Source organism: Pan paniscus, chromosome 17 (assembly GCF_029289425.2).
Source record: "Pan paniscus chromosome 17, NHGRI_mPanPan1-v2.0_pri, whole genome shotgun sequence".
NCBI classification, from domain to species: Eukaryota; Metazoa; Chordata; class Mammalia; order Primates; family Hominidae; genus Pan; species Pan paniscus.
The window spans coordinates 42,509,087-42,524,018 of record NC_073266.2 but is presented as its reverse complement, the minus strand read 5'-3'; the positions used below and the strand labels follow the sequence as shown (position 1 = coordinate 42,524,018).

General features: G+C 39.3%; 1 protein-coding gene across 4 annotated transcripts in view; it reads left to right on the top strand.

The window, feature by feature from the left end:
* Nucleotides 1-14,932, top strand: part of ZNF521 (zinc finger protein 521) — a 291,451-nt gene that overhangs the window by 260,180 nt on the left and 16,339 nt on the right. For all 4 annotated transcript variants that reach the window (XM_014342309.4, XM_034943929.3, XM_034943928.3 and 1 more), the window contains 2 exons: nucleotides 1,137-1,268; nucleotides 3,633-3,748. In XM_014342309.4, coding sequence (XP_014197795.1) covers nucleotides 1,137-1,268; nucleotides 3,633-3,748 — 248 coding nt within the window. The remainder of the gene's footprint in view (nucleotides 1-1,136; nucleotides 1,269-3,632; nucleotides 3,749-14,932) is intronic.

Genomic DNA, 14,932 nt, shown 5'->3' with positions numbered 1-14,932 from the left:
TGCCCAGGTTTGAATCTAGACTGCCTGCATTCAAGTTCTGGCTCTTCCAATTATGAGTCCTTGTGACTCAGAGCAAAGTTACTTAAACTCTCTGCGCCTCATTTTTCTCATCTGTAAAATGAGACTAATAGTAGTTTTTCTTATAGGGTTTTAGTGCAATTAAATGAATTTGTGTCTCTGAGCAGTTCTGAAACACAGCAAACAGTAAATCAGTGTTAGCTAGGCTGCTAGCTCTAGTGCCCCTGGTTTTTTATACCTTACAATTTCACAATGAAATAAGTTAGGATAATCCTTACATTTTCAACTTAAATTTTAAATTTTAATTTTAAATGTTTAAAATCCATAAATGTTTAAAGTAACAGTGTCTATGTATAACACAAACTCTCCACTTTATATAGCAATGTTATGACATCAAAATATTTTTCTGCCCCCTCGTTCTTAAGATATCCAAGAAAAATTCAGGGCTAGTCAAGTGAGCCTGGAGGTCACAAAAGTGCTTGGGAGAAACAGAAGCAGAGTCTGGTTCTGGGGGTAAAATTGAAACTGTCTTCCAGAGTTAAGGGAGAGATGAACTAGGAAGAATATGGGAGACTGGAGGTGGGAAGCAGAGAAGAGGGCATTTGTAAGAGACTGTCCTATTAATGATACTTCAAAATTGCCAGAAATTCTTGGAAATAGAAAAAGATAGTTTGTATCAACTGAATACCACTGAAGACCTATGGTTAGAAATAGACACTTCCAGGACCTTCTAGATAAGCCAGAGGAGAATCACTGAGGAAGAAGCTGTCCACACTTTTTTATTTTAGGGCTTTGGAAATACCCCAGAAAATCATGGTAATTAGAGAAAAGGAAATGCCTCATTATTGATATACCAATTATATTTTAAAAGTGTAATAAAATGCATTAGCCTTAAGATAAAATCTGACTTCTGATTATCTTTGGATTTTAAATTCCAGAACTGTTTTAAATTGATATAAACTCATGAATAATGTGAAATAACCAGAAACCATATATAATACTACATATGTATATTAGGTGATGGAAATAGTTTAATATATGCAATTAAAGATAACTCTGTAGTGTATTAAAGATATGACAGGTTTTCACCATTTCTCTTCATGTATTTTCCTTGACAGATGAAGGACTGAACCATGAATGCAAACTCTGCAGCCAGACCTTTGACTCTCCTGCCAAACTCCAGTGCCACCTGATAGAGCACAGCTTCGAAGGGATGGGAGGCACCTTCAAGTGTCCAGTCTGCTTTACAGGTGGGAAGATTATTTCAGGAAGACACAGGAGAGGCTGATGGCCACATCATGTCTTTCCTACCAAAGCATTACTTCCCACTGCTATGGCCTTTTACAGACATGACTTCAGTTCAATTTGGGGGGAAGATGTTTGATTTCTGCTTTATTAGCATTATTGATTGCAGCCTACTTAAAGGCTCACATGAGCAGGAAGGTTAACTGTCAGGATGAACAAAGGCATTTCAAGTTCTCTCAGAAGTTTGCACTTTTCCATTTGGAAAACTACATACATGTTGTGTTCACTTTTGTTTTTCTCTCGATGTTAAAGGTTACAAAGGGTAAGGCTGCCTGTATAGAGCTGCTTTTTAATCACAAGATGTTCAACTAAAAGTGCAGCCGTGTTGTCAGCACATGTCTGCTACTTAAACATGGAGAATTTCATAACATTCTCCACCAGAAATACAAAGACAGTATTAAAACTCACCCCAAATTCTCTGACATGGAAAACAGATTAGATGAGGCATTTATTGCCTATGAAATTGGATTTTTAGAGTAGAAGTTGATCTACATTTACACTTTTAAGAAGAAATTTTTTAACAGATATGATAGCATTACAGATTTTAGCAGAAAAAAAAAGGAAATCTGAAACTCTCATTTGAAGCCCATGGAGGTTGAAATATGATCACACATATTTCTGATATTCCCCTAACAATGACAAAGTTATTTTGGAAAATCCTTTGTGATTATTTTGCATGTGTTTTGGACTCAGTGGTTAAGCCCCTCAAGCAATGCCTTTTTATTTGTTGGAGGAGGGAGAATATATCCTTCTCTCAAGGATGACTTCTTTGTTTGCAGAGCAAAATTCCAAGCATTGATTATTTACCTTCACTGAACTGAGCCTATAGATTTCTATTCTGTGGTAAAGAGGGGCCATGTTCATTGCACAGCTAGCACAATTACTAACTGAGTACGTTGATGGCTCTGCCTTCAACAGTTGCCTGTTTGGCTCCTTCATTCAATAATTCCATCAGCCACTCTCCATCCTTCTTTTGGAACTCTTTTTATTCTTCCAGGTTTATACTTAAAAATATATACTGCTATGGTTTACCATCAGTAGTATATATCCTAAGATACAACGAGTCAAGAGTCTAGGTTCTTTATAAAAGCTCATAAGTCTTCATAAAGGAGGACTGGGTCATAGGTCACCTCACGATTAAGACCCCCTAATAAAATAGGTCTTTCATGTTGTAGCCAGAAGCCTCATAAAATGTACTGACTTATATGCAGATTAGCTGCAAATCTGTGTAAAAACCTCATTTCTTCTTGTTGATACGGATAAAGAGACAAAAATGCATTAATCGTGCACAGTCTGCATTTTCTGTGCAGACAGACATGAATTGTTTTAGCGTATCTTGAAGTAATTTAGAAATAACATTTTTTTTTAAATGCTTCCAATATAAAGTGTGTTAGGTGGGAAAGCTGAGCGGTTTTTTAAGGTAATGAGAAATGTGATTAAAATGTATGACTCACAAGAACAATATTCTAATATTTTAGGTTGGCTGGCAATTAGAATAATTTTAATGATTAGAGTGGAGTCAAAGTCAAATGCCAACATCTTTAATAAATCCTTTCCCTGCCTATACAGATTAATATTGTAGATGCAAACTTTTTTAGGTCACAGTGCACCAGGCATCCATCAGAAGTCAGTTCTGCCAACCCAAACACTGCCTCTGGCATATACAATTTAATTATTAATAGCGTGTCTCCTAGGTAAACTGTTACACAGTCTTAGGGCCTTGTTTTGTAGTCATTAAAATTGAACATGTTTATATTATTGAAACCCTTGCATTCAGTGTGTAGGCTGAGTTGATCTTAAAGTATCCAAAGAGAATTTACCTGCCGTTCTGTTTCACATTTATAGACAGTGCCCCAGAGTAGCTGTGGGATATGATTTTTAGCATTAACACATTTAAATAGAGAACTGTTTGCTAGCTATAACTTTAGGCAAACACAATAAACAGGGTTTTGGCATCTATGATTTCTTAACCTGTGGGTTGCTGAGAAATAGGAGTCATTTCTGTTGAGACAGAGCTATGCATTTGACAGTTTTCGGCTTTATTTTTTAAAGATTTATAGGGAGCAGGGCCTCCATAAACCTTTACTTTGGAGCTGTTTGGGTTGAATTAGGTGCTCCGTAGAGTGCATCTTAACAAAAGCCAGAGACCCAACCATGAGCAAATGTGACTCAGCTCTCCCCAGGTCTCAAGCAGTAAGTCACACCTGGGAGGCGTGCGGTCCGGCCTGCTGTCTGTTCATGCAGAGTCATCGACTGAGGGCATTTCAGAAACAAAATAACCCAAGTTCATCATTCTTTTATCATTTCAGTATTTGTTCAAGCAAACAAGTTGCAGCAGCATATTTTCTCTGCCCATGGACAAGAAGACAAGATCTATGACTGTACACAATGTCCACAGAAGTTTTTCTTCCAAACAGAGCTGCAGGTAATGTCCTCATGAGGAGGACTGGGATTGAACTCAGTTGCTATTCTTATAGGAAACAGGGGCATTTTAAATCTGGATTCTCAGTATCACTCACCCTGGGCCACCATGATGCTTTGTGTGTATTGGGGCAAAGGGAAAATTAGAGCCTGGATTAATAGACACCAAAGTAATTTTGCCTCTGGCTGCTGTCAATCATAAAAAGAACTAGAACAGACCTATAATTGGACCTTCTGACCCAGTGTGATAGACTTAGGGGTCAGGTTTATTGGACTGTGGGATCATTCACCTCGCTTGTCATGACTCATTCTCCCAAATCCTGTTTTATTCATGTTCTGTTCCCACTAGGCTCCAAGCTGGGTGGATGTCCAGGTTATTGTTGTCCTGAGGGGCTTAAAATTGGAAGGGAGAGGGGAAGAAAAGAAAGAAATCGTACTCTTGTCCAGTATGTATATCTTCCATTTAATGGAATAGAATAACTATTACTTAACCAAAGCCTTATAGTTGAAAATTTTGCACCCAAAGACATTGAATCTAGCCTTGAGTGGTCCACTTGATTAATGTGTGACTAACCTTGGACTGTAAGTCCTCTGAACCTCAGATATGAAGAAATAAACAAACATCACACTTACCAGGCTATTATACAGTGAAAATGAAATGATGGGTATGGATATAAGATATAAACATAGGAAGATTTGGTTATTCTTATTTTTCTTAGCTATAGACTGGTAGTTTAAAAAAAATGAGTCAGAGACCTAGATTCTATTCCAGAAGTATCATGTATTATAAAGGAAAATAACTTATTTTTTAATGTTACTTCACCTTGAAAATGGGTATAATGTCTTATCCTTATTTTTCTGATGAAATGATCTGAGAGTAACATGCTTTTTGTTCAATCTTGTTGGTTCCCATGGAGGAGAATAGAGTCGAACTGAAAATTATTCTGTTGGCCGGGCGCGGTGGCACACACCTGTAATCCCAGCACTGTGGGAGGCCAAGGCGGGAGGATCACGAGGTTAGGAGATCGATACCATCCTGGCTAACACAGTGAAACCCCATCTCTACTAAAAATACAAAAAAAAAATTAGCCGGGCGTGGTGGCAGGCGCCTGTAGTCCCAGCTACTCGGGAGGCTGAGGCAGGAGAATGGCGTGAACCCGGGAGGCGGAGCTTGCAGTGAGCCGAGATCACACCACTGCACTCCAGCCTGGGCGACAGAGCGAGACTCTGTCTCAAAAAAAAAAAAAGAAAAGAAAATTATTCTGTTATTTTGAGTATTATTATTAACAACACAGGTATTTAGCCTAAAATGAGGGTTGCAGTTAATTTTCACAGTGAATCCCTGAACCAAATGAAAGAGCTGATCTGGTTGACCTGGGAGAGGCAAGACTGAGGGACTGGGAGCCCACCCACTCCTCAGTCTTCCATCCCACATAGGGTCCTGGGGCAACTTTGTGCTTCCTTGGGCTCTGATGGAACGAGAGTTATGAGAGTTATGTGTCAAAATAAGGAATTTGCAGTTTATCTTCTCAGTTATCATTCTAAAAGTGAACAAATAGTAAGTTAAGGAGATAAAATACAAAATATAAGAAAGAATGGGCGAGCCCATTTAGTTGTCATAATGTGTCAGTGGATCCAAATTAAAGTTACTATCTTACCTTGTATCGCTTCTAAAAATGCTCTTCTGTCACGTGTTCATGAATTGAGTATAGAAGATGGGCCAAGTTAGACTATTGTTTAAAAATACATCTTATTAAAATAATCTAAATTTCTGTTTGAAAAAATGATACATTTTTATTGCATAGGTATCAAAGCATAAGTCATTTTGGTTTTGTGAATCTATAAAGGATATGGCCAAAACACCTAGTGATACTGTTAATTAGTATGTAAACTGTGAGGCAGAATTAAGTAATCGTTTAAAATCAAAGCTGTAGAGTTTCTTTAGAGACTGATTCCTACCTAGTGTTCTTGAAAACAAAAATGTTTGCAACAAACTTCCACTTTTGTACTGTATTAGTAGATTCTTACCTGGCGGTACCATCAATGTGTTTCATTAGAAGAACTCAGCACTATGGCAGCGGTGGCCTCTGACCCATTGTAGAGCAGACAAAATTAAGCAATTAATCACATCCTTCAAGATTCCAGGTTTCCTTTATGATGATGTATTTTCAGGTTTTATTCTATGTGGAACATACAGTATTCACTCTTTTCTACGATTAGTATAGACCAATCACAGACTCCTTCATCTCAGGATGCCTTTACATTCTTAGAAATTATTGAGGACCACAAAAGGCTTTGGTTTATGTGAGTTGCTATCATTTTCCATCTTAAAAATCAAAACTGAGAAATCTATTAAATACAAGAATACAAGCACATATTCTATTAGCTGTCAGAGAGATGATGTCATCACATATCAGGTAGCGTCTAGAAAACTTCACTGTACCCTCTTGAGATAATGAGAGTGTAAAGGGCAAATAATGTCTAATATTATTGTGAAAATAGTTTGACCTTACAGACCTCTCATAAGTGTTTAGGAGACCACAGAAGTCCCTGGGCCACCCTTTGAGAACCACTGGCATAGAAATTTTAGTGCAGAACACACAACTCTTTTTGAGTTTTTGTGACCTTTTTGGTCAAACATCTACCAAAACATTTCTGACTCGCTCATACAAATTGTCATCTGGGCCAAACAGAGACTTACTCTGTAATCCAAAACTATGAGCCTTATATTTCCAATCCCACAACTCGAAATTATATATATTTGCTCTTGATGTGAATACTCAGGTTTAATATGTGAATCATTCCTTAGATAAGAACAGTATTTATGGTGAGTATGTGATAATTATTATGAATCTGAGATGAGATATTGACTACACAGTCAATATTTCACAAAACTATAATTCATAGTTATTGGAATCTCTATGTGGGTCTAGTTTCTGAAATCCTCAATAATGTCATTGGCTTTAGTTTCAACACATTAAGAAAAATGGATCAGAGTTAACTTGACTTTTTCTAGTTTTGAAAGTGTTTTTATTTTTATATTTTAACTTTTGGCATTCATGGTCCTTTGCATTTGCTTTCATTATCCAAATTGCATTTATACCAGTGCTTAGAGGATGGAATTAATGTCATTTTAAAATATTGATTTATTTTATTTGCTGTATAGAAAATGGGATGGTAAGTGTACAAAAACCATGAAACAGTTCTGTTATTTTCCTAGGACAAGTGAAAAAACATTTTCTAAAATTCAGGTGACAATAGAAAATAGGATCTATAACCAAAATAACCACAGAGTAGAAAAATGAAGCCATTTTATCAGCCACTGTAGTTCATGCCTTGGTGTGCAAAATAAATATAAATTTTAAACCACTTGAACTCACCTACTTTTTTATGCCACCAAAGTTCAGAAATAAGAAGGACTTTTCACAAGAGACTATAAAACTAAATGTCTAAGAACTGCAATCCTATTAGAGATTTTAAAGCATACAATTTATTTGGCTTTTCTATCAAGATGAGAATAATAGGTTAAGTTTAGGATAAGCATTCTGGAATTGACCATCAACATCATCACTATGGATATCTTTTAAATGTACATAAATGATTTTATGACCATAATACATAACTTACATTTCTTTTGCTTTATGCCCAGCTGAAAATATGAAGGATTTTTTGTGGATAGAAGTGCTTTCTTAGGTATAGAATTTATATATATGTGTATATATGCATATATGCATATATATGCATATATATATATATGAGGGAATGTTCACGAAAATTACTTGCCACCATATATGTATACACACACACACATATGTATATGGGGATGTATAAGTATGTATACATGCGTGTATATATGCTATGTGTGTACATATACTATGTATGTACACATATATATAGTGGTGTGTTACCTTCATTTGCATTGCCTACAAAGCCAGTCAGAATGTAGATAATTCTTCACTGTACACTGTTCATCTTTAGGAGATCAAGCACTCAGGCACCATCCTTTGAACATCACAAACCACAAGTCCTTTAAGATTTAGGCCAGATGAAGCCCTTATTTCTATGAAACGTTTAATCTAAGTCACACTTTTTGCCAATGTAGAAGTTATGTTCATCACACAACCCATAAACCTTGCTGACCAAATGTTCTACATATACAGATATATATCTGGACTGAAATTTTATATAATGTGTATAATATAAAATTATATCATATTATACATATATATATACACATAAAAATATAATATAATGTGTAGCAAGATATAACCTTTCTCTTTTGGCAGAGTTTCCCTCCATTTTTGCAAGAAATTCTAATACACTTCAAAGGCCACCTAGCATGCTGCCAGGAGAGGAGATGTGCTTTGGAATAAGAGTCCATTATTTCAACTCAATGAACATTTTATTATTTTTTAAGTGAATGAATGTGTTCAATGTTTCACATGTTTTCCTAATAGACCTCAAAATTTTTCAGCAGAACCTAAGGAAGCTGCTTTGAGAGAGGATGGTATGGTCCAAGAATAATATCCTACAATGCATATTTGTATCCAAAGTGGTTTATGCAGGTGTGAGCAAGTGGTGTTTGTAAAAATCCTGTTGAATAGACCACATTCTTTCAGTACACTAATTGCTGTTTAATTGGTGCCTCCAGAAAAGCTACTATTGGATGGCAATGATCAAATCATCCTCTCTCCCAATGTGTCCACATAGAAAGTTCTGTCAGGCCTCTTGTTATAAATTTAATGAAGATTGAGGGAATTCCTGCAGTATGGGTAGAAGAAATTGGTCTAGTTGAACTTTAGGCTCTGAAATTCTAGTATTTCAATTCCTTTTGAATCAAAGATTATCTTAATACCCAGCCCTTCCCTTCATTAAGTCATGAGTGCAGTGTTTCCTACATTCAAAGTGCAGTAGTAATTTGACATTTGAGGGATATACCGAGACTTTCAGAAATCACTAAGGTTTAAATGTGTAATTGTCACTATAGCTATTTGATTTTCTTCTCAAATCACTTTTCCACCAAATCACCTGATTTTGATGCATATTTTTCACACCACAGTTTAACTGGTGCTTGAGTGTTATGGTCATATTGCTGAAGGAAAAATGAATTACTGCCTATGGGATGGGACGTATAAGACAACAATACAGCATTAAATTGTCACCATTGACAATTGCTGGGTCACTTGCTAACTTAGCTACTGGTCCTAAACTAGCTTCTCAGTGAGTATAACACAAAATCTGTCTCACATTATTAAATAATACGTGATGAGGCCTTTAGGAGTCCTTGTTAATAGAATTACAACTGCTATATTACATACTGCTATAGTCCCCATGCCATTATTAAGAAAATATACTTATTAAAAATATTTACAGGCCAGGCACAGTGGCTCATGCCTGTAATCCCAACACTTTGAGAGGCTGAGGCAGGCGGATCACTTGAGCCCAAGAGATTGAGACCAGCCTGGACAACATGGTGAAAGCCTCATCTCTACCAAAAAAAAAAAAAAAAATTACCCAGGTTGAGGTGCCTGTGGTCCCAGGTACTCAGGAGGCTGAGGTGGGAGGATCACCTGAACCTGGGGAGGTTGAGGCTGCAGTGAGCCATGATTGTACCACTGCACTCCAGCCTGGGCGACAGAGAGAGAGAGAGACCTTGTCTCAAGAAAACAAACAAACAAACAAACAAAATATATATATATAAATATATAATTCCATCTTTTTAAATTCACCATGATGCCAGACGCTTCAAGACATACTTAAAATAATTAGACATATATTTACAATCTACTAGGAAAGAGAAGATAGGCAAAGAAATAGCTACTATATGAGGTGATATGTCATCAATTGTTATAAATCTTCCCAGAAAAGGTGTTTCTTCTCCAGCTGGGAGAATTGGGTGGGAGGCACCCCTGCTGGTTTGGATGGATGGTTATGGAATTCGGAGAACATAAGAGACACTCACGGAACGTTGGCTCTGTGACCTTCTTGCTGCTTTCCTAGTGCTGACCTAAGTGAACAAAATCCAGATTCATCATTATTTGAAAACAAAATCTCTACCTCAGACATATCAGAACTTTCCTGAGTTCTCTGTTCTAGCTTACGAGAATAATTTTGCAATGAGTCATATCTGGACATGGTTTCATGTTAATCAGTTTCCAGGTAAAAATTCTTATTTTTAAACATTTATCTTTTTCAAGTGATTAGGAGTCTTGGGCTTTGTTTTGGTTTTTAACCTCTAACTACAAAACTAAACATGTATACTTGCTTTCAGAAATGTATTCCAAACTAATACACTCCCCTGTCTTTCATCCAATTACGGAGGTGTGGCTAAGACAAATGGTTTTATTTTACCCCTTCATGAAAGACAAGGTAGAATCTGAGTGTAGTTTGGAAAAAAGTTTTAGTTTATTTTTTCATATTTTCCTCCAAGCGAGGCTGAAATCCTCTTTTGCAAACAAGAGGAATGAAAGGGTGTGTATTCACAGCACATCCAAAGGAAGTAACCCTCATCCCCGTTTTCTCACTTTTTCGTATTTTTCAAGGGCTTACTTTTTATTTCCTACAGAGCTTAATTTTTTTTTTTTTTTTTGAGATGGAGTCTTGCTCGGTCGCCCAGGCTGGAGTGCAATGGCACCATCTTGGCTCACTGCAACCTCCGCCTCCTAGGTTCAAGCAATTCTCCTGCCTTAGCCTCCCAAGTAACTGGGATTACAGGTTCACACTGCCACACCCAGCTAATTTTTTGTGTGTGTATTTTAGTAGAGATGGGGTTTCACCATGTTGCCCAGGCTGGTCTCAAACCCCTGAGCTCAGGCAATCCACCCGCCTTGGCCTCCCAAAGTGCTAGGATTACAGGCGTGAGCCACCACACCAGGCCAAAATTTCTTTTATTATCCCCACACAAAATCTAAAATTCAAAACCCTGTTATGTCTTGCCTCTTATCATGTGTTCTTCTGCTGGGACCCCTGGGTTGGAAATATTTGCCCATCACCACATCTAGATCTGGCATATCCGTGTCCTATACTGATCAGTTTGGAGGAAAGCCAGTGTGGGGGATTGTAATTCCCACCCCTTCCTGGATGGTCTGGGCCTCATTCCTTTGCTCTTTACATCCTTAGATCCACTGTGCCCCTGTGTATCTCTTGTTCTTGGGGCTGAAATCGCAGCCCTTAAGCACATCACAAAGACTTCAAAATTCACAGGAGTATAAATTGTGTCAAATGAGCACGTGGTTCTGGAACTGGTCCATTTCATACATCACCTCATTTCTTTGCTTTGTGGGCCTGCAGGGCTTTAGAAGTAAATTGGTGCTACAGCAACTTCCACTTAATTTGCTCAGTGGTTAAATTGATCTATCTCTTTTATTTGATCGGATCTCCAGGAGCCGAATCATTTGCATTGATTTATTGATTGGTGCTATGTTTTCACCATTAGTTTTGATCACTTTCAGCTGTTAATATTGGATAATTCAATCAGGATTGATTGGCCTTACCATTGAAGGCAGAAAGTTAATCACATAGGACACAAACAGGACATGGCTAAGCTAACCTCAGTTTGTTATTCTCTCTCTCCGTTCCAACCCCCCATCATCTATGCAGTAGCAAAAAGACTAGAGTTTTTCTTAAGCAAAGGAGGGAAGTTGCAGTTGTATAGCATTCATAATGCGTCTAAAGTAAGATAGTTTTATTTGGCTTTTTAATAAAATTGCATCTAGAAATTAAGCAAGCATACAGAAAGATAAGCATGATTATCACAATGAACTCATTTGGACTAAATGAGTAAATGTATTTTCAATTACCTGTTTTGTACAATAAATGCCTAATCTGTGTGTGCATGCTTGGAGGCACAACCTGGGCTCACCTTTTTCTAAATTTGGCCCTTCCTGCTTCACCATGTGTCCTGGTAGTCAAATTTTCAAGAATCAAGTGGTTAATATGACTGAAGTAAGGGCAACAGAGGTAATTGCAATAAGCTGAAACCACTTTATTTGCATTTGAATTGTTTCTACAGCACCCCAGCTCAGTTTTTAAAAATTCTCCATCCATTAATTTCTTGATGTTCATATCGATGGCTGATTTTCGCTATTAAAAGAGGGAGCACCACCTCTTCATTCTAGGACTCGTTTCCTCCTCCAACAGCCCTGTTGTTAGCGAGCTGCCATTACATTATTTTTTTGTCTGGCCCAGAGTTGACGACAGATGGCCATCTCCGAACTGCCATCAGTGCGGGTTTATGGAGCATCCAGCCAGGGTGTACTGAAGAGCACTGTGGCCAGTTCTGCAGCCCCCTCCCTCCCACCCCCTGGAAATGTTCATCACCTCTGCCACATTCTGCTTTGGCTGGGCTCTGCTGGCCCTGCCATTTTCCATGTCGCCAAGACAGCCTGCTGCCATAGCACCAGAAGATCTGCCTCCATTAGGAAGGAAAGACTGCATGTGTGACTGTCTTGTAAAGACAGAGCTCTGTCTCAGCGCCTTTGTAGTCGGATCCTTTGGAGAAATCCAGAAATCCAAATTTCCAAAACATTCTGCAATCTAGAGAGGCACATGGAATTGCCACCTGTTTCTATTTTAGATGTTTGCACCACACATGGATCAGTTTCCTCACATTAGCAGAGACAAAGTGGCAAGAATAGACCCTTTATGTTTACAAACTTTCCTCTAACTATTGGGAAACACCACTTCCATATCCAGCTGTTGTGACAATTAGGGTAAGAAAGATAGTAATCATGGGCTTCCACTATAAATCCCCTGAAACGAGCAAAGAATCCATTCCAGCGTCTTCCTGATCCATCAATGTGGCGATCCCTCGGACAGCCGGGTGAAATGAGCTGCTGCTGTGCATTTGGAGAAAGATTGATAGGCTGCTCTTGATCGAGTTTGCTAAGGCCAGGCAGCTTCAGAGCCAAACGTGTATTTTAAGAGGAATTCACATTTGTATCCTTTATTGTTATATTTGCAACGAATCTACAGCTTGGAACAGGCTCTGCCCTGCAGCTATGAAGGAGTAAGTTCCCCTTATTGGAGAGAGAGAGTAGTGTTCTGTAAAAGCCTGAGATGTGGCGGCGAGATGAATAGTGCTTAAAAGCTGTGCTTGCGGTGCTGTCATTTAGAACAGCAACTCCGAGGCTTTAAACGGGAGTGAAGGGCAGGGTAAACGAGTCCTTTAATAGTGGTGAAATTTTAAACTGCCTAAAATAACAGGTCTCCTTCATTGATAACTTCATTGAATGAGTGAGTGGAAACTAACTGGCCAGGAACTGCTTTCCCATAGGAGGGCCAAGTTTGCAAAAGCGGGGCTTTTTCCTTGGGCCCCTCCATGTCTGGGAGGACAGCTTCTTTCCTGCGTGATCCCTGCCCCTGCCTTGATAGCAGCTCCTGGCTGGCAGGAGACCATCCTTCACTGGAAACCCAAAGCGCCCATAAAAGACTTCCTTTTTCACATTGCCAAAACTTAATTTTATAATTGTCTGACTTACACCACTGGGCACATCTGCTAAGCTTGTGTGCCTTCTAGACATAAAAAAAGGCTACTGTGATACCATTAAATATCAGCAGTGTGCTTTGCTGTGCTTTGAGTTTATAAGGGTGAAAGGTGATTGTGCAGGAAAATGGAACAGTATATTTGCTGTGAGACAGGCACCAAGACTTCACTCCCATACTCAGTTATAATTCATGACAGTACTGGTGGGAAGCCCTTATCCCTCTGTGGAGTTAATGCATCTCCCCTGAAGCCTGCTGAGAGCACCCTGCGTCCCCCCCCACCATCTGTGCGCTCACTTCCTAGCTGTCTTCTCTCTTTCACTCTCTCTCTCTCTCTCTCTCTCTCTCTCTCTCTCTTACTTTTTCCTGAGATCTCTTGGTGTTAGTATAGTCAGACTGCTACTGAATTGTAAAACTGGTTCTCCAAAGCAGAATTGTCATTTAACTAGGGGAAGAGCTCGGGAGAATGTATTACAGCATTGTTTAATGTCTCATTTAGAAAATGTCGATTAGAAATTAGAGAAGCAGCAATGCCTTAAACCCGTCGCTGACTCTGAGAGCCGAGGCTGTGCTGCTAATCATCGATGAGTAAGAGGTACCCATGGCCTGAGCGTGGATGGAGGCCAGGGACACAAAACAAGGTGTGCATCACAACCCAAACTAACCAACCCTGTGCTGAACCTGAGTTCAGTGTCCTGGAAGTCGAACTTGAGTGAGACCAAGGTCCTGAGAACTGCTTGCCCACTCTGTCCATTGGCCTGGGCCAGCCAGTGGCATGAGCGCCAATCCAGACCCCACGCGCTGGCCCCGTCTGCCATGCGATGCCACCCACTCTGAGGACCAGAACTAATTGCCTTGGAGCTCCCCAAGTCTCAGTTCAAAATGATCAAACCCCTGGGTTGTACAGAACTTCACTTAAAAGAGCAGTGGTGATTTGTGCGATGCAAGCCACAGTCTAAAGCGAAAGAAGCCAAGATGGTCAAACTTGTTGCAGCCCAGAGCCGGCAGAGGGTCACAGAAATAGGTGGTTTGTTCCCACTCTGTCCTATCCCCTTGTGTTCTCTCCCACCTCCCCCGCCCTCTGCACTCCCACTTTCTGCTGGGAGCCCAGAAGGTGATGGGACATGCGGAGGGCGTGTGCTGAAACAAAGGATGAAACTGCACCTCGTTCATAGCCAACCCAAGATTAATTTGCAACATTTCATAGTATGTGTTCTTGCCATACTCCATTGTTAGTACTCCTTTTAAAAGATAAATCAAATCCGGGTCTGAAATACCAGTGTATGCATTTAACAGATGTGATGCCATAGGGGACCTACTGTGTTATAAGCTGCAGAAATGGCCTTTTTATGCCTTAGACTCCACTTATTCCAAAGGGGCTTTAGAACTGCAGCGGCGGGGTGAGAGGTCATGCATTAAGACAGCAGCACCCACGCATAATTCTGCCTCGCGTGTAATTGGCTCACGGTCTCATTCTGATGTTTGGGTGGCGTTAGTCACATCGTCTCGTTCATTCTCCAAAGGAAAAGTAGGGCAAGAATGGCCGTGTTCACTGTCCAGGTTTTCTTGGGTGAAAGATCACTTTGAGATGACACAGCTGAGTAGTCAGCCTGAAATCCTGGTTGGTATTTTATTAATTTTGCACCAAGATAAATCCTGAAATTCTGACAAACTCCATGACAGGTGAAATTCCTTCTTGCAGAAT